The 20,404-nt window shown below is 44.3% G+C and overlaps 1 protein-coding gene across 4 annotated transcripts; it reads right to left on the reverse strand.

Annotated features, from left to right (window-relative positions):
* Positions 1-2,130: 2,130 nt before the first annotated feature.
* LOC148398487 (uncharacterized) lies at positions 2,131-19,439 on the reverse strand. 4 transcript variants are annotated; one of them, XM_088376744.1, is made up of 6 exons: positions 5,622-19,439; positions 5,358-5,494; positions 4,459-5,281; positions 4,126-4,375; positions 3,888-4,010; positions 2,131-3,625 (listed from the first exon to the last, which is right to left on the reverse strand). In XM_088376744.1, exons 3-5 carry the CDS (start codon positions 4,509-4,511, stop codon positions 3,897-3,899), a joined length of 417 nt encoding a protein of 138 aa, XP_088232870.1. In that variant the 5' UTR covers positions 4,512-5,281; positions 5,358-5,494; positions 5,622-19,439; the 3' UTR covers positions 2,131-3,625; positions 3,888-3,896. The 4 variants fall into 4 exon arrangements, with proteins under 4 accessions (XP_088232870.1, XP_088232872.1, XP_088232871.1 ...); XM_088376746.1 differs by having other exon boundaries at positions 4,459-5,071; positions 5,160-5,494; XM_088376745.1 differs by having other exon boundaries at positions 4,459-4,751; positions 4,821-5,494.
* Between the last annotated feature and the right edge of the window lie 965 nt (positions 19,440-20,404).

Raw genomic sequence — 20,404 nt, forward strand, 5'->3', positions numbered from 1 at the left:
GAAGCTCTTCCTGACACGAGATTCTGCCAGACGTTCCCAGCAGACCCTCACAGAGCGTTTGGGTCTGCCAGGTCGGACCGGCATCTTCCCCCACCATCGGAGCCAACCCACCACCAGGTGGTGATCAGTTGACAGCTCCGCCCCTCTCTTCACCCGAGTGTCCAAAACATGTGGCCGCAAATCCGATGACACGACTACAAAGTCGATCATCGAACTGGGTGTCCTGGTGCCAAGTGCACACATGGACAGCCATATGTTTGAACATGGTGTTCATTATTGAAAATCCGTCTCGAACACAGAAGTCCAATAATAGAACACCGCTCGGGTTCAGATCGGTGGGGCCCATCCATCCATCCATTTTCTGAACCGCTTAGTCCCCATGGGGGTCGCGGGCGTACTGGAGCCTATCCCAGCCATCAACGGGCAGTAGGCGGGGGACACCCTGAACCGGTTGCCAGCCAATCGCAGGGCACACAGAGACAAACAACCATCCGCACTCGCACTCACACCTAGGGACAATTTGGAGTGCTCAATCGGCCTACCAAGCATGTTTTTGGGATGTGGGAGGAAACCGGAGTGCCCGGAGAAAACCCACGCGGGCCCGGGGAGAACATGCAAACTCCACACAGGGAGGGCCGGAGGTGGAATCGAACCCGCACCCTCCTAACTGTGAGGCGGACGTGCTACCCAGTGCGCCACCGAGCCACCTATCGGTGGGGCCATTCCTCCCAATCATGCCCTTCCAGGTCTCACTGTCATTGCCCACGTGAGCATTGAAGTCACCCAGTAGAACAATGGAGTGCCCAGAAGGAGCGCTCTCCAGCACTTCCTCCAAGGACTCCAAGAAGGGTGGGTACTCTGAGCTGCCGTTTGGTGCATAGACACAAACAACAGTCAGGACCCATCCCCCCACCCGAAGGCGGAGGGAGGCTACCCTCTCGTTCACCGGGGTGAACCCTAATGTGCAGGCGCCCAGCCGGGGGGCAATAAGTATACCCACACCTGCTCGGCGCCTCTCACCGTGGGCAACTCCACAGTGGAAGAGAGTCCAGCCACTCTCGAGAGGGCTTGTACCGGAACCCAAACTGTGCGTGGAGGCTAGTCCGACTATATCTAGTCGGAATTTTTCTGCCTCGCACACCAGCTCAGGCTCCTTTCCAGCCAGAGCGGTGACATTCCATGTCCCAAGAGCCAGCTTCTGCAGCTGGGGATCAGACCGCCAAGGTCCCTGCCTTTGGCCGCCACCCAGCTCACACTGCACCCGACCCCTTTGGCCCCTCCCACAGGTGGTGAGCCCATGGGAAGGGGGACCCACGTTTCCTTTTTGGGCTGTGCCCGGCCGGGCCCCATGGGCGAAGGCCCGGCCACCAGACGCTCGCCTTCGAGCCCCGCCTCCAGGCCTGGCTCCAGAGGGGGCCCCCGGTGACCTGCGTCCGGGCGAGGGAAAACGAAGTCCATTTATTTCAATCATCATAAGGGGCTTCTGTGAGCCGTGCTTTGTCTGGCCCTTCACCTAGGACCCATTTGCCATGCATGAAGCCCCCGACAACATGGCTCCTAGGATCATAGGGGCACGCAAACCCCTCCACCACGATAAGGTGACAACTCACGGAGGGGCATTAGACTTCATTTTGACGGTTAATGCAATTATTGCACTTTTGTTTTTTTATCACAGTACATTGGTTTATTTACATTTCAAAAACCAGAAGCCGGTCATTTACAAATGTGCTTGCACTTTAGTTTACATATTTAAATGTTCAGATATTAAGATGTGATAGCAAGTTTTTGAATGATTTGAATGAGGCAAAATAACATGCTTTTTCTTTCGAATATATTGTTATAATCATTTGTTTCAGATGTAATCATTTTCTGCATAAGAAGACCTTCTACACTGCCATCATCCAGTCTGTCCTCTGCACCTCCATCACTGTCTGGTTTGGATCGGCCTCCAAACAAGACAAGCACAGACTGCAACGGACAATCAGGACTGCAGAAAAGATAATTGGAATCAACCTCCCATCTATCCAAGACTTGTACCTGTCCAGGACCAGGAAACGTGCAAGTAACATCTCTACAGACCCTTCTCACCCAGGTTGCAGTCTGTTTAAACTACTCCCCTCCTGACGGTGTTATCGATCTCTGTACACTAAAACCAACAGACACAGAGACAGCTTCTTCCCCCAGGCTGTTGCTCTGACTCTTAGAGTCTCAGAGTCATTACTGTGCAATAACATCCTGCTCTCCACACCTTTTTTTGAATTGTCTACACTGTTTGTACTGTGTCCTCTCTGCATCCATTGCAGCCTGGTCATCCTAGAAGAGGGACCCTCCCATCTGTGGTCTCTTCTCAAGGTTTCTCATTTCCCCTAGCTGGAGTTTTGAGTTTTTCCTTGCCCTCTTGGGAGTTTAAGATCAAGGGATGTTTGAGAATATCTGCCATTTTTCACATGTCCTGAGTGGTGTTGTTCGTCACCTAAATGTTGAACAGAGGCTGTCATTTACCGAAGTCAAATTCCTTGTTTGGCCCGCTCAAACACGGCGAATGAAAACTCTTGAATCTTGAATAACAATTAAATGTGGTGTTCAAAAAGTCTTTTTTCAAACTTGAGTCTTGGAAAAGAGGGGTTTGTCTTATAATCAGGGTCGTCTTATATTCGGGCCAATACGGTATATACTCATCAGTTATCGAGGACCCTAAATCGTACTAATTACACAAAATCATCCTCCTCTGAGTCGAGGACCCTAAATCGTACTAATTATACAAAATCATCCTCCTCTGAGTCATCTTCCAATCCGGGAATCGCAGGGAACGGCAAAATATCCCGATCATGTATTGCCGTGATGTAAAATCAAATCAAAAACATCACATGAACAATGTCAAACAATACTTGCAATTTTCCAAAGACTTTATGTTTTCCATTTTTATTTTCTAACTTCAGATAATGTGAAACAACACTTGTTTTTTCTATTCAATTTGTAATTGACAATGTTTATTTTCCATAATTAGGACATCCTTTGTCTTTCACAAATCCTGTCACTTAATAAAATTACAAATTATGATGGGGAATCCAGTCCACGAATTTCAATCAATGATCAATTATAGGTTTACCTGTTTTGCTGATTGTTAATCTTACAAACCTATACCTGGAGGTTTCACATTGGAGGATGTGAGGCAGATGCCGGACTTTCAGCCACCCTGGTCACCTATTGCCTTATCGCTGGGTAGGAAACCAAAGGAGTGTCGCTTGCAGGATAAATGGAGTAAATGACCTCCCCTCCAAAACACTTACTTTTGGGTATAATGATAAATATTCATTCTCAGAATGGATTATTTGTTTGTTCAACTGCGTTTCCAAAGAGGCAAATATAAGATCAGGCAAATATAAGATCAGGCCCCATTGGATTTGTCTCTTACAGTCTCTGTGACGGAACTTCTCTGGTTCCTCCTGGACACGGCTGACAATGCTGGATCTGTGACGTCAAAAAGCTGAAAAGATGGTGCCGTGATGGTGCTTGTGCTCGCTGATCCTGTTTTTCAACATCACGCCATCCCCGCAGAAATTTCAACAATTCGACTGGGCCCAGAAATTTGGAGTTCGAGGCAAGTTGACGCCTGTTGCTTAATCTAAAAGACAAAATCAAAAAAAGACACTAAGAAGGATATGAGGTGAGTCTTCGAGGTTTTTCAGTAAGAGTTGTTGTTTTGTCCTGCAAAGTTTGTCCATTTCATTATCAATGGATTTCAAGCTTGGACTTAAGTTGTAGCTTGCCTGCTCGCTCGTACTTCATTTTCACTACGTGATTAGTTGCTTTAGTTTTAATAATTTGGGAGAGAAGAGCTTCTGACACAAACGTTAACTGTTCATGAACTGGTGCGCCCCACTAACATCCAGCTGTTAATCAGCCACAAGGAAGGCCAACTCGTCCCTCAGAAGGTGCGCTCCGTCGGTGACTTGGTCCTGTCGGATGGGCCCCTTGGGAAAACAGTCGGTGGCTCTCATCCTGATCTCCTGGAAGAGGTGAAAGTCACAGCCCATTGCTCCAGAACTCAATTTGCACGCTCCATGCGCACAGCAGCTGTAGAGTACAGAGAAGTAATGACCCAGTGTAGACATCTCAACTCACCCAAGCCATCACGTCTGCTGCCAGCCGAGACTTCATACCAAAGAAGGAACCCAAGCTGGAACCAACCTTAAGCTCCGCTGATCTGCACAGGCCTTCTGCCGGGGCTGCAGTCACAAACCTGATGAAAATCCAGCGGTTCAGCAGCTGGTAAAGTCGGTCACACTGGTCTGGAGGACAGCAAAGAAGTTTCTCCATGGCAGAGCCCAGGGAAAACCAAAGTGGGAGGCAGTCCCATTGGCTGGGACAGTCACTGTTGCCAAGAAAAAGGACGCTTTCCAGGACCACTGCCTTGCAGCACAAGAATGAGCCATCTTTACCAGCACCACAACAGACCGGCTGGTCGTGTACAGGGAGGAAGCCAGTGGGCTGTTGCTGTGCGGTGGCATGATCCAGCACTTCAGTGAAGACGGCCGGGCTGTTCCACTGATCCCCTTCAACACCTGGCTGGAGACTCTACTGGCATGCCAAAGTCACCAGGAAGGACATGAAGGAGTTGCTGGACCCTGCTCAGAATGCGTCAGAAGGCTTGGATTGTGCAAGGCAGGAGGCTGGCTCAACAAGTCGTCAACCAGTGCATCCACTGCAAAAAAGCCAGAGCTCAAGTCTGCCAACAAGCGATGGGAGACCTACCAGTCGAAAGATCAAGACCTGCTGCACCATTCCAATTCATGTCTGTTGATCTGTTCGGACCTTACCTGGTGAGAGATGAGGTCAAAAGAAGAGTCTCCATGAAGGTCGGGGGGGGGGGGGTGGGGGGGGGTTCGTCTTCTGTTGCATGGCAAGCCGGGCCCTGCACATTGACCTTGTCAACAGCATGTCTTTAGAGAGCTTCCTCATGGCCTACCAAAGGTTCACTGCCATCGGAGGTCACCCTACCAAAGTCTGGTCAGACCCTGGAACCAACTTTGTTGGTGCAAAATCGCTGCTGGAGGACCTGTACAGCTTCCTGAGTAGCCAAGACACAGCCAGCCTGAAGGAGTATGCTGTGGAAAATGGGACAAACTGGACATGGAAAGTGCTCCCTGCCGACTCACCACATCGAAATGGAGCTGCAGAGGCTGCCGTAAGGGTCGCCAAGAGAGCTCTTCAAAGTTTGGGCAAGTCGACAAACCTCACTTTCAGCGAGTTCCTCACAGCCCTCCAAATGGCAGCTAACCTGGCAAACGATCGACCTATTGATGCAAGAATCCAGAGCCAGGAGGACGGCGTTCAATATGTGACACCAAACTCACTCCTCCTTGGCCGAGCATCTCACAATGGTGACGTCAAGTCATTTGACTTCCAGAACTATCCTGACAAGCGGCTCCAAGAGATCCAAAGCCAGGTCAACGAGTTCTGGAAAGCATGGTGCCAGCTTGCGGGCCCAAACCTGTTCATCAGGTCCAAGTGGCACACCACAGAAAGAAATGTCTCCGATGGTGACGTTTGGCTTTGTGATCAGAATGCCTTTGCGAGGGCAGTTTAGACTTGGCCGAGTCATCACAGTATTTCCATACCCAAAGGGCATTGTCAGAGATGTCGAAGTTCTTGTCACCCCTGGCACCTGTGTCTCAGTTCACCCTCAGCAACCAGCGGTCCACCCTTCAGCTTCTGGTGACTGGAAAAAGGCACACAACGGTGTGATACTGCACAGAGATGTTAGGCGGCTTATAGTTGCAGGCCTGTGAAGGAACAGTGCTCCTAGTGTTCGCCTTTCAGTTTTGCAACCTTTCTGACCAAGGACGGAAAGCTTGAGTGGGAGGTGTCGCAGCGAACGGCAGCTGACTGAGCACGCGCACGCTACTCACCTGCATCAATCGAGGCTATCGGAGCGTGTGCACCTGAATGTAATCAAGGACGCCAGAAGGAAAAACCTAATGGGCAAAAAACATCACCTCCAGCAGCATGGGAATACAAAGCAAATACAGAAAAGTACCAAAGAGAAACAAAAGATCTGAACAGACAGCCGGTAAACTCACAAATCCTCCTTGTTGCCAATACAAATGACTTGCTGCGCTGACTGGGGATTGAGACGGGGGGAAGAGAATGTGCGTTTGATACATGGACACTTTGTGCGCAATCATAAAGTGGCGACAATTAAAAACACATCTTTTCTTGTATTTGTCACATGATTGTAATGTACTGAAAGTATTTACTGCTAAAACATAATAGCAGTAACATCTACTTTTCTATAAGTATTTTAAGTCAAAACTTTCCATAGATATTTTCTGTGTATCTGATTTTACAAATAATATGCAAAATGGTAACTGTTGGAATTTGTTTGTGTTGTTGAAGTGAATTTTGAACTTTAGGCGTATCTGTATGTTGCATTAGATGATCCAATAGTAGCAGTAAGACTATCAAACTATATTTGCTGTACAGAGAAGCTTTAGTTTCAGTAGTGTACAAGTACTTAGTAGAAGATAGAAGGGCCAGTTGTCCGTGACCAGGGAGAATTCAGTTTCAGCAATGTGTGCAATCCTATAATAAGGTAAAGTGGCTGTTGTCGTCCATCACCAACAGCGCTGGTCAAGATCTCCTTTTTAGGACTGAAGTAAACTAGTAGATTGAAAACTACAGCTGTTACCCAAAGCCGTGACATCAGCTTCTTGTCAGGTATAAAAGCTACGGGCCTGACAAGAGGGGGGTCGCTCTAGCGGGTGCCAGGGGTCTCTCATTCCAGCGGGGGCACGCTCTAGCGCGGGCTCGCTCGCTCCCTCTTTTGGGGGGGAGGGCTTTTTTACATCCATGTCTTGGGCCACTCAACTTTTTGGAAAGACTTCACTTTGACATCGGTTGAATAAAATCCTTTCCCAATCAGCCGTGGTCCCTGAAGTGCTTATTTGTCTGGAAACAGCCACCGACCACCGAGTGTTTTTTGGAGACCAGCGAAGCAACTAAAACCATATACCACATTTTCTTTCAGGTTTTTCACCTAACTTACTAACTGCTAAGTACGTCTGAGACCACCCCTACAACAAATGATTGACAAGTTGTAAGAAAATCACGGGCGAAGAAAATAAATGGGAAAAATTGGAAAAACAGTCTGGTTATTGAGTGGAATCCAGTTCAAGGTTCAGTTTGGTACAACCCTTCAAGTGCGGGAAGAAGTAAAACACTTGACAACCACTTAATATCATTATTAACCCTTGATGTCTTCTCTCAACTCATGTATAGATGGAACAACAATGTTAAATACAGGTTGGATAAAACATTGCAACATTAATAACACATATCTTGTCGAGTAATGATCAAGTCAAGTCAAGTCAAGTTTATTTGTATAGCCCTGAATCACAAAGAGTCTCAAAGGGCTTCACATAGCCAAAAATTGACAATTATTCTCAAAGCATCCCCTGATCATAAGCTCGCAAAAGGGCAAGGAAAAACTCAAAAAAACCCTGCCAGGGGAAAATGAGAAACCTTGAGAAGGGACCACAGATGGAAGGATCCCCCTTTCAGGATCACCAGGTTAAACACAACTTAACACAATCATACTTAGTCATAATAATGGGTTCTTCTAACGTTGACATACGTATATATTGATATTGCTCAAGCTGTTACAGATTAAAATTATGGCATAGCAAAATCATATTCAAAGTTGTGTGTTGTTACGTGTTTTAGTGTTGGCTCGTAAGTGAACGATTCGTTCAAAAGAACGAATCATTTCCTAAAGTGATTCGTTCTTTTTTCAGATCATATGACTTCAACAGTAGGTGTCGGTAATGCCCATTGAAGCTGGTGCCAACTCGCCGTAAAACAAAACGAAGAAGAAAATGACGTAACTTCCCGTTCACGAACGAGTTGTGAATTGCTATATCCCGTTCGCCACCGAACGAATCTGTGACTGAACGAATCAGTGAATGAGTGATTCCCATTTCCAGTTCATCGCGAGAACGGATCAGTGAGGGAACGAATCCTGATTTTCCCGTTCGCGAACGAGTCAATGGGTGAACTGCCTTCCCGTGCATCAACGGATAAGTCAGTGAACGTGTTGCGTCTCCTAGCGTGAACTATGTAAGCCAGAATGTTGATGTACGATTCACTTATAGTAGGTTTTAAATAATGTGTATGCATATATTGTTATCCAATATATCGACTGCAGTTTCACATTAGATTGCTGGTTTGAGAAGTACTTTTATTATTATTATTATTATTATTATTATTATTATTATTATTATTATTATAAACATTTATGTTATAACTTGTCTGGTGTTTTATTCCTTGTTTTTATATTCGCCAATCAAAACATAAAAATCAGACATTTGGTTAACTGCTTTATATGACAATATGTATATGTGTTTTACGTGGTTATATGAGTTGGTGCCCCCCAAAATAACAAATGTCTGCATAACGTTTTTTTTTCAACCTTTTACTCAAATACAAACACATTCGGTATATTAACACCATCAACTACAAGCCAACGAATACAAAATTAAAACAATGTTGGCATAACGTGTGTCGGCTGGCATAGCAGCAATGCTGTCTGTCACTCACTCGTGAATCTTCATAAACGACCAATCAGCAGCGCCCGCGAGCGTTAGATGGAGGAGGGACTTTACGAGTCAGTGACGTAACTTCCCGTTCTTGAACGAGGCGTGAATTGCATTTACCGTTCACCAATGAACGAATCTGAGTGAACGAATCAGTGAGTGAGTGATTTGCATTTCCAGTTCATCGTGAGAACGGATCAGTGAGGGAACGAATCCTGACTTTCTCGTTCGCGAACGAGTCAATGCCTTCCCGTGCATCAACGGATCAGTCAGTGAACATGTTGCGTCTCCTAGCGTGTAACTATGTAAGCCAGAATGCAGATCTACGATTTACTTATAGGAGGCTTTAAATAACGTGTATGCATATATATGCCTAAATATTGTCATCCAATATATCGACTGCAGTTTCACATTAGATTGCTGGTTTGAGATGTACTTTTATTATTATTATTATTATTTTAATAAACATTTATGTTATAACTTGTCTGGTGTTTTATTCCTTGTTTTTATATTCACCAATCAAAACATAAAAATGACATTTGGTCAACTGCTTTATATGACAATATGTATATGTGTTTTACGTTGTTATTGTTAGGAGTGAGTTGAGCCAGGGCAACCAAATGCAGCTTGAACCAGGATTTATTGAAGGGAAAGGGAGTTGGAAGGGACGCAGGTGGGGAACCGACGACACAGACGGGAGAGACTCACGGCCAGCAAACAGACAGACCGACTGACATGAAGACCCCTTGGACAAGGTTAAAATCTGACCGTGAGCCTCCAGACAGACCAAGGGAAAACGGTTCGATTCGTTGAACGATTCGTTTGAACGAATCTTTTGAGTGAACTGATTCTAAAGATTCAGTTCACCTAAAAGAACTGGAATGCACATCACTAACGTGTTTGAACAGGTCGTGTCCTCCCAATTGCTAACAATTTAATTTATTAGATTTGTTAGTTTCCATCCCTTTGTCAAGATTTAACACCATCTCCTGGTGAAATTTTGGAACTAGTACATGCTTTAGGATAGCCAATGTGCCTGGGCCAAATTCGTTAACCAATTATACACCTTCTTGTACCACCATGCTGTCAGGGTTTTCCAGGTTATCTTTATGTTGGAATGCAACCTGTAATAAATAACCTAGCTAGATTAGTTTTATGCTATGTTGGAATGCAACCTGTGATAAATAACCTACCTTGTCCCATCCTACACAAAGTCGTAAAACACCCCTTGCTATGTTTTGACTAGAGGTCAAGGGCTTTCTCTATTCAGTCCACTCTTACCCCCACCCTGTTTCTCTTAATAAAAATGCTCTTGCAGGAGCCGAGAGTCAGACCTACATTCGAACATCGCTGTACGCACAGCGACGAATGGACTCTCCACCTGCAGGTGTCGAAAAGGACTTACTTGTCTCCCGTGTGGTTCTTGCAAAGTTGGAGTGAGCGAATCTCTAACACATGCCACTTGACACCCCCTCCTCGAATTTTTGGACAGGCAACAGAACTGCCTTGCCCTCCACCACAATTGGGAGCCACACTGGCAAGTCGTCCTCAGGGTCAAAAAATGTCCACAACTTCCCTGGTAGAGGAATCTGGGAGCAGTCTGTCGGGCGGGCTGAAACAGCCCTTTCCCGCAAGTCACTCCAGGGTCCGAAGCAAGCGCTCCACACGGTCCCGAATGAACACGCCGCCGTGACGGACGCTGATGTCGTCGTTGCTGCCGTTACCATTATTGCCGACGTTGTCATCGACGTTACCGTTGACATTGCTGACGTTGCCATCGATGTTGTCGTTGACGTTGACATTGTCGTTGTCATTGACGTTGACGTTGTCATTGACGGCCCCCTCAGCGATGGCTTGAAGAAGACGCCATCACCGGACCAATGTCCAAGGCAAAGTCCTCCGTGCCGAGGGGAGGGTCGCACAGCCACGACAGGAGCAGCATCGGGTCCCTCTACTCAGGTGTAGAAGTCTTCGGACACAGGATGACGAGCCAGGCCAACAGCCACACACCGGCCACACCGGCAGTGGGACGTGAAGCATCGTGATCCATCCATGTGGCGCCAAGCCATGTGAACCAGAGGCCAGATGGTGCGACAGGGTATCACCCTGTCTCAAAACGAGGACATTCCATGGTCTTGGTGGGGCATGGGACGTCTCGAGTTGCGTATCTGAAGTCATCAGGTCAGAGTAGCCACCCCATCTAAGGCTCTCCAACTGCTCTCCTCGCTTGACATCAGGGGCAAGCCATGTAAGGCCGGCGGGGATGTGGGAAAGTCACAGCTCCCCACAACCACCATTCCAACGGTCCAGGAGAATTTTGACAGATTCAATCTATTAAGAACGCACCTGGGTGCATTCAAAACACCTACTTGTTGGAAACACATAGACACACACGTTTAGAACATAGAACGGTCAATTCCTCCACAGAGCAGAGGGACTGGCCGGCAGGTGTTTATCGCTCACATTCGCTTCCAAAGTAATAACACAAAAATAAAATGGAAGTTGCGATTACAAAACCTTTCAACATTACACTTTGACACTCTCTGAATAACGTCCTCCTAGACAGGCTTTTCGGAGCCCTGTTTAGGAGACGTTTACAATTCAAAAAGGAGGAAGTTGGCATTACAAACTGTTTCAACATTATAGAATCAGGACTTATTCTATCAAATACACTTCGACATTCTCTAACGCCCTCCTAGACAGGCTTTTTGGAGCCCTGTTAAGGAGACGTTTACAATTTAAAAGGGAGGAAGTTTGGGCCGGGGATGCAAACTCCTCCGGTACTTCTCTTTCTGGTTTTTGCTTTCTCTTCTCAGTAACCGCTGCTTTTGGTCTTGGGTAACGGGACACACTAGGCATTGCTGTACCATTGTGCTTGACCCTCCCCCTCCAAGAGTATCAAATTTTTTCTAACGAATTTATCCTCAAACTCACACTTGCAAATCAATTATAATGTTAGATTAGCTATGTTGGCCGGTGCGTTAAAATTACTAAATTTGCACTTCTAGATTCGCACCCTTCTACATCACCGATGCTGGGGAGTTACCCCGTCATCTCAACATAGCTGGGACAGTGCGCATACTCACTCACTTGTTCCCTATTTGTCTTGTATAACATCTGGAGACCCGGGGCCGAAGAGGCTCCAGGAGTCGTCAAAAAGTCAGTCCATGTGTCGGGTCTCCGAAGCATCGACGTCGTCTTCCTCCTAGAGGCCTGGGTCTTCACTTTAAACTCTTTCCACTTGACGACGATGTTTCGTCGTCCCTGTTACAATAAAAAGAGTCACGCCTAGGGGGACAACCCCGTGTGGCTCTTCTCAGCAGTTCCAGGGCCCACCCAGCCATTTTTCCATTCTGTGTTCTTCGTATGATAACCGCACCTTTGCATACGGCAAAACACACCAAGGCGGGGACAGCTAAGTTGTCAGCTGCGATCTGGTTCTTTTTGTTACTGCTTAGCTCAAATCGGGTCAGCTGGTAATGGTTTCAACTGCTCACCCTCTGGATTCTTTTCTTCTAGCGTCTTGATCACGCTCACGATTACTGTTGGCATCGGCTCTTCTCACAGCTTTCAGCCCTTCAAGTCTTGACAAAGAGTCCACAAGGACACTAAGTACTACTCACCTCTTGCGCCATTGACTCGCATGGGTCCAGCGACATACTGGCCCCCATGGCACAGTGCTTGAAAGTCAATCCGTCTGTTTGCTGTCCTCTGTGACCTGTGCTGTACCTGTTACAGTTCACGTAAGGCAGCACAAATTGCACTCTTGGAAATCCAGAGCTCCAGCTACTCCAACTCCTTCCGTGTAGGCAAGGGGCTCTTGTGGCCTTGCGCTAACTGTACGTCCGACACTACTTGCTTCACGGACACATCTGGGACCACTTTACGCAAGGGGTCTTGTTCCAGTTTTCTGCTCCAACAACCATGATTCTTCTCTCTCTGACGTATCAATGAACTTCGTTTCTTTACCAGCGGGCCCATCCGGTCTTCCTTTCACACCCCAGTAGCCATGTTCTTCCCAAATGGCCAGAACGTCTTTGAAGGCTTCCTCACCATAACAGCTGTCGGTTATGACTCTCACGCTGCGTGTTTCTTCACAACCTCCAACAGTCTTTCCAGCACTGCAGGAGCGACTTTCACTTTCCAATAATCTCCTGCTTATTCACAGCAAAAATGTTTGAAATTTTGAAGACAAAAAAAAACCCTCAAAAATGTTCAGCTGACCTCAAATGTCTCACTCAAGACTGCTAAAAGTTCCCTTTTTTGAGACAGCTGCTTCCTGTTTTTCCTCTCTCAAGGATTCTAATAACCCACTCACTACTCCAAAAAGATCAACAAAATAACTGCCAGTAGATTAATCAAAATTCTTGTTGTCTCTTAACTTTATATAACTCAATCTCTCCTATTCTCCTGTGCAAATACTTGTATAGTCTTGACACAGCCAATCAACTAGTTCTCCTGACTTAAGGACTGAAATGTCTTTATTTTATAATCTTGCTTCGTTCAATGTCAGACAGAATGCTCTCTGTCTCTATTTTTTTTTTATTAGGGCTAGACCCTAAACCAGTGTAGACCAGTTTCTGTCAACAACTAATCCCCCCGTTTTTTTTTCTTTTCATTTGAGGTGCAAACCAGACTACAGTCTAGCAAATCCTTTAGCGCACCATTATAGTAAATTTAGTCTTTCAACACATAACACCGACAGACAACATACACACACACAAGCAACGCAGCGCAAACGTCGTCCTCTCCCCGCTTCAAACAGTCCCTGGGAAACAGACTGTCCCTTTAATATCCTCCTCGAGCACACTCAGTCCCCACCAGGCAAACGGCCTGCTCTGCTCTTCCTCTTTTTCCTTTTTCTTGTTTTCATTCTCCATTTTTCCTTCCTCAAAAAGCGCACACACGCTACAACAATGCGCCGCTTCCACGCTAGCTTTACAACGTATTCAGCAAATTCTGGAGGACAGCTTCACAAGCCGTCTCCAAAAAGTATTACACAAACTGGTCTTCTGAATGGCAGAACACTTAGTTGTAGGTCGAAGCTGTTCATTTCCAAAGCCCCCCCCCTTGTACTTTGGGGCTGGGATGCCAGCTTCCTAGTTACTCGACGGCACATTTCGCGTCGACTCTACTCACACAAGAACACAAACTTGAGGACCCACGCCTCGCTAGTTGATGTCCTCAATGGCGGGATGCACTTCTTGCGTTGCAATGTCTTCACTGCAAGGATACTTTGATGAGAGCGTGTTCCACGGCAAACTGCAGTCCACAGGCTATTGTGGCCAAGAGGCACTGGCGGCTCGCGGAGGGCCCCCAGCTGTTAATAGCCACGAACCACAAAAGTCGTAGAAGAATTGTTTTGACAAACCGTCATCCTCATGGACAGCAATTTATAATCCACTGATGAATGTTTTCATCAACTGCAGTCCTCAAAAAAACAGCAATTTGTCATCCACTGGTGAAAGTTTTCACCAACCGCAGTCCTCGGAAAAAAAATTAAAGAATCCCTCCTTCCGGGGCTTAGAGATGGTCATTTCTTCCTTGGCTCTGGTTTAGAAATAAAATCCAAGACGTCTGCCATAGTCTCGCCGTCAAATAGCCGCGCACTCTCTTCAGGATCGCCACGCAAGATACATGCCCAATTACCAACCCCTCTAGCGAAAGCAATCTCTCTTGTGTTTTCCACATAACCAAAAATATTACTCTCAGTTCTGCACAAATGAACCAGTTCACACGAAACTGATCATCAACCATACTTGAAAGCTTTAATGTAAGGGGTACAGCCCACCGTTACGATGACACAAAACAGTTCTAGTCCTTCTATGGTACAAAAGGTTCTTTTCTAGGAAACTCTATTCCTTAAAGAGACTGTTTTCATGCCAACTCAAGGCCATCTGACATATCAATCAGTGAGTGGAATCCTAACAGCTTTCAGAAAAAAACAAAAAACTCCACACAGGTTCTTTTGAAGTAATGAGTGAAATCTGATATCAAACTTACATCGCAACTCCCCAAAACAACGTTGGGTGCCACATGTCAAATCTGCACTTATTATATTTATGCGACCGGCTTTCCATTAAAGGGTTAAATAAGCTGGGGGTGAGGAGACTCGTCCCAGTTGCTAACCACCTTTAGTGAATTAATTCTGAAGGAATCTCTTTATGACGCCAATCCCGTTAAAGTCAAGCGACGCTCACGTGCCGCGTAACTAACGCTTTCTCACTTTATCCATTAACTAATGATTCAACATATAAATCTACAACAGAACACAAATAGACACACTTTCAACTTATTTTTCTGTTTCATTTTTGCTTTTGTGTAGCCATTTGGGATTTTTTGTCTTTGCTTGAGTTCCTCACTTAGACTGCTCCATAGTTTGACCCCGTTTATAGTTATACAGAAACTTTTTAAGGTTGTTCTTATGTTTAAGATTTGGAAGTTGTGATTCCCCCTTAACTTATAACCTCCCTCCCGATTCCTGAATAAGTTCTGGATATGTTCTGGTAGTTGTTTTGCTTTTGCCCTATACATGATGATTGCTGTTTGATAAGATACTATGTCAGTGAATTTCAATAATTTGGATTGTATGAAAAGTGGATTGGTGTTGTGGTATATGGTTTTTGCTGCTTCGCTGGTCTCCAAAAAACACTCGGTGATCGGTGGCTGTTTCCCGACGAATGAGCACTTCAGAGACCCACGGCTGATTGGGAAAAGATTTTATTCAACCGATGTCAGAGTGAAGTCTTTCCAAAAAGTTGACTGGCCCAAGGCATGGATGTAAAAAAGCCCCCCAACCCCTGTCAGGCCCGTATCTTTTATACCTGGCAAGGAGCTGATGTCATGGCTTTGTGTACCAGCTGCGGTTTTCAATCTAAACTTACTTCAGTCCTAAAAAGGAGATCTTGACCAGCGCTGTTGGTGATGGACGACAACAGCCACTTTACCTTATTATAGGATTGCACACATTGCTGAAACTGAATTCTTCCTGACCAGCAAATATAGAATAGAATCGTATCACTGACGCCAGGTGGACATTCTAAGGCCACCTACAGGAATAGAGAGAGAATTCCAAATTACACTTCATTGTGTTCCAAGTAGTTGACTTGATCAATAGTCCTTATTGCTGTTTTCTGCATGATGATAAGTGGCTGTAGTGAAGTTTTGTAAGTATTCCCCCTAACCTCAGCACAGTAATGCAAATAGGGCAAGACAAGTGTCCGAAGTGAATGATAATCCAGTAATTCTTTTGCTTTGTATATGACTGCAATGCTTCTGGAAATTTTGGACTGTACATGTTTGATATGTGGCTTCCAACTCAGCCTGTCATCTATTATAACCCCAAGAAATTAGTTTTCCTGCACCCTTTCAATTTCAGTCCCATCTATTTCTATTCGTACCTTTATGTTCGCTGTGCCTTTCCCAAATAACATAAACTTGGTCTTACATACGTACATTTAATGACAATTTGTTCCAGTCAAACCATATTTTTATTTTTTTCATTTCCTCATTTAACACTGATTCCACGAGTTGGATGTTACGACCTGACCAAAAGATATTGGTGTCATCTGCAAAATTGACGAGTTTTAGTTCTTTAGAGACTTTGCACATATCGTTTCTATACAAAATAAACAATTTAGGGCCTAATACTGACCCTTTCGGGACATCACAAGCTATGTCCAAATATCCAGAGCAGTGATTACCCAACTTTACAAACTGTTGCCGTTCTCTCAGATAATTCTTTATTTAGTCCAATACTAATCTCCTGTTCCCATTTTTTTCTAGTTTATTGAATAGTATGTTATGATTAATTGTGTCAAAAGCTTTTTTGAGGTCAATGAATACTCCTATTGCATGACTTTTGTTGTTTATTGCATCTGTGATTTCCTTGATTGATTCCATTTATGCCTGTGCTGTTAACCCTCAAGCCATATCGGTTCTCTGCAAATAATTTATGTTTTTCCAAAAATCCATTCATTCTACTGTTAAACAGCTTTTCCAATATTTTTGAGAGTTGTGGCAATATTGAGATAGGTCTGTAGTTTGTAAAGTTGTGTTTGTTCCCAGTTTTATAAGCGTAACAACCTTAACAATTTTCATCTCCTTTGGGAATGTACCACTTAGAAATGACAAATTACAGATGTACATAAGTGGCTTTGAAATCCCCTCAATGATTTGCTTAACTAACATCATATCAATCCTATTGCAGTCAGTAGATGTTTTGTTTTTGCATTGTTTTACAATGTTAATAATTTCATTTTCCTCGACTGCCTTCAAAAACATTGAGTGGGGATTCCTTTCTATTAATTTATCTGTTTTCTACATTCAGTGCTGGATTTGTTATTTATTGCTATTTCAGGCCCAGCATTTACAAAGAACTGATCCAAACTGTTTGCCACCTCTTCCGTATTATAATTTTTAGTCAACCATAGACTGTTCTTATATTTAGTTTTTTTTTTTTAAATTATTATTATATTGCTTGATCGGACGATGCTTATTATATAATGAAGTGAATATCGTCATTAATTTATTGTATGCATTGTTTACATCTTTTTCTTTATATATTGTGTTCCAGTTGTGCTCCATTAATTCATGTTTTAGAGTAGCAATTGTCTCGCCTGGCCTAATTTTTCTTTGTTGTTTATACTCCCCTATTTCAATTTTAAAATTATTGTCATATACTGTGAATACTGGAAGGTGATCAGTAATATCAGTAATTAATAACCCGCTTGTTGTTCTGTTTTCTATTATATTGGTGAATGTTATCTATCAGAGTAGCACTCTGATGTTACTCTAGTGCAGGGGTCACCAACACGGTGCCCGCGGGCACCAGGTCGCCCATGAGGACCGCATGAGTCGCCCGCAGGACTGCTCTAAAATTAGCTCAAATAGCGGCACTTGTCAGTGAGCTGCGTCTATTTACTTTACAGTCAAACCTCGGTTTTCGAACGTCCTGGTTCTCGAACAAATCGGAATTCGAACAAAAAATTCAAGATTTTTTTGCTTCGGTTGTCGAACAAAATTCGGAGGTCGAACCTCGCGAGATGAGCCGGGAGGATCAGAGAAAACCCGACCGCGCGGCCCGGATGCCGACTGATTCCGTTATTGTATTTTCGTTACTTTGAGGATTGTATTAACCCCTAATCATGCCTCCAAAGAAAGCAAGTGGGAGCAGTAAAGCCATCCTAAAACACAAAGACGCTCTTAAAGCAATGCGGCAGTGAGCGCTCGGTGCGCTGCAGTTGCGCGAGTGGACAAAATTAAGCTCCCTGCGCACTTAGGGCCACTTAAATTCTGGAAAGCACATCAGGACTTTAAAAATATTTTCTAAATTTTAGCGACGGCTCTGTCACAATAATGCGACCAGCGCGGTGCAGTTGCGCGGTGGGCGACGCGCTACGGTTGCGCGTTCAGCGGTGCGCTGCAGTTGCGTGATCGGACAAATATGCGCAAATGAAAAAATGCTTTAAAAAGGCTGTTTTTTTTGTTCTTGAAACGGATTGAAAAATTTTCCATTATTTGCAATGGGAAAAATAGATTTGGAATTCGACCGATTCGCTTCTCGAACCGCCTTCTGGAACGGATTGTGGTCAAAAACCAATGTTTGACTGTACTTTTGCTATTCTTGTTAAAATCACACTTACATGTGAACTGGAAATGACAATAATAACACATAGTGAAAGCCAAATGGAGCAAATTGGCTATTTCAGAAGTGTGTGTCAAACTGGTAGCCCTTTGCCCTAATCAGCACCCAGGAAGTAGCTCTCGGTTTAAGAAAGGTTGGTGACCCCTGCTCTAGTGGGTCTAGTGATTGTAGGAAAGAGACTCAGGCTATGCATTAAATTTAAAAAATCATCAATATTTTGTTGCTTATTTGGATTTAATATATCAATGTTATAATTCCTGCAAATAAAGATATTTTTGTTGCCGTTTTGTATTATCACACTTTCTATCCATTCTGTGACCGTGTCAATGCTAGAAACAGGAGCTCTATAGACAGCTCATAATAATATCTTTATTCTTTTCAACACAAATCTGTATTGTGAGACATTCAAGAAGGTTGTCCACCACCTGTGTCATAGCCTCTACAATCTTGAATTTCATATTCAAATCAACATAGATTGCAACACCACCCCCACCTTTACTCTGTCTGTTATGTATGAATTCAAAGCCTTCCATGTCAAAATGCATTCCCGTCTCACTCGTAATCCAGGTCTCAGAAATAGTAATTATATTAAATGGTTGTTTGAATGTGTTTAAATAATCCCTAAGGCTACTAAAATTTTTATATAGACTTCTCCTTTTGAAATGAATGATAGATATCTTATCCTTTGTTAAGATGTCCCTATTGTACTGATCATTGCTGTAGTAATATAGCATGTGTTGTTTATGGTGGAGGAGAAGTTATTGTCTGGGTCGACGCCCTGATCTATGTCCACAGTGCTGCTTTCACTGTAATCAAACGTTACTTGGAGTTGTTTATGTTCCTGTATCTACTGTATTACTTGTCCATTGTTGCTTGATGTAGGTTGAGTAGTATCCCTGAGCATTATGTTTGCGTTTCGTGTTGTTACCTCCATTCAGTCCAAGTCCAATCTACCATATTTTCCGGACTATAAGTCGCTCCGGAGTATAAGTCGCACCAGCCATAAAATGCCCCAAAAAGTGAAAAAAACATATATAAGTCGCTCCGGAGTATAAGTCGCATTTTGGGGGCAATTTATTCGACAAAATCCCACACCAAAAACAGTCATGACCGAGCAACAACAGGCTAAACGATAGCAACAACAGGCTAAACGATAGGTATGCTAACGTGACAAACACAAACAAAGAGCTGAGAACGGGCCTGACGTAACATATAGAGTGATTAAGGACAACTTTTACATGAATAACATGTTTATAAAACCATCGGTGTCACTCCAATTCATTAAATAGCAACAACAGGCTAAACGATAGGTATGCTAACGTGACAAAACTCAAACAAAGAGCTGAGAACGGGCCTGACGTAACATATAGAGTGATTAAGGACAACTATTACATGAATAACATGTTTATAAACCCATCGGTGTCACTCGAATTCATTAAATAGCAACAACAGGCTAAACGATAGGTATGCTAACGTGACAAACTCAAACAAAGAGCTGAGAACGGGCCTGACGTAACATATAGAGTGATTAAGGACAACTATTACATGCATAACATGTTTATAAAACCATCGGTGTCACTCCAATTCATTAAATAGCAACAACAGGCTAAACGATAGGTATGCTAACGTGACAAACACAAACAAAGAGCTGAGAACGGGCCTGACGTAACATATAGAGTGATTAAGGACAACTATTACATGAATAACATGTTTATAAAACCATCGGTGTCACTCCAATTCATTAAATCCATCGATCGTTCTTTGTCAACAATGGGTGCACACGGCTGAGGGCGCTTGCACTTCAAAATATTCCACAGGCTCATATAACGAAAGATAAACTATATTTCAAATAACTATAATACAAGCTAATAATATTATCAAACCACCCGTGCACTTTAAATCCATTAAATCCATCGATCAAATTCCTCGTCCTTTGTCAACATCACCGCGCGTGCGCCCTGACGTCAGCCTCGTCTTTATTCCACAGATCTACGATATAACTATATTGTAGCGTTAACAAAGTACAAGGATAGACGTGCGTTTGGTAAACGGCTCTTTATTAAACAAAAACGTGTGGCGGCGTGGACTTCCAGACAGACCGGGCATGCGTAATGGCCATGTCCGAGCCCCGCGCACCGTTCGCGGACAGCCACTCGGCCGAACG

This window comes from Syngnathus floridae, chromosome 5, assembly GCF_059516105.1.
Source record: "Syngnathus floridae isolate MCC-2025c chromosome 5, RoL_Sflo_1.0, whole genome shotgun sequence".
NCBI classification, from domain to species: domain Eukaryota; kingdom Metazoa; phylum Chordata; class Actinopteri; order Syngnathiformes; family Syngnathidae; genus Syngnathus; species Syngnathus floridae.

What these genes read in the sequence shown, in the direction of transcription:
- LOC148398487 (XM_088376744.1), bottom strand. Translation starts at nt 4,511, where the DNA reads ATGCCACCGCACAGCAACAGCCCACTGGCTTCCTCCCTGTACACGACC. An exon ending in TCCCTGTACACGACCAGCCG is followed by an intron (nt 4,376 to 4,458) that starts GTCTGTTGTGGT and finishes TCTTGGCAACAG; the next exon opens with TGACTGTCCCAGCCAATGGG. An exon ending in CAGCAGACGTGATGGCTTGG is followed by an intron (nt 4,011 to 4,125) that starts GTGAGTTGAGAT and finishes CACCTCTTCCAG; the next exon opens with GAGATCAGGATGAGAGCCAC.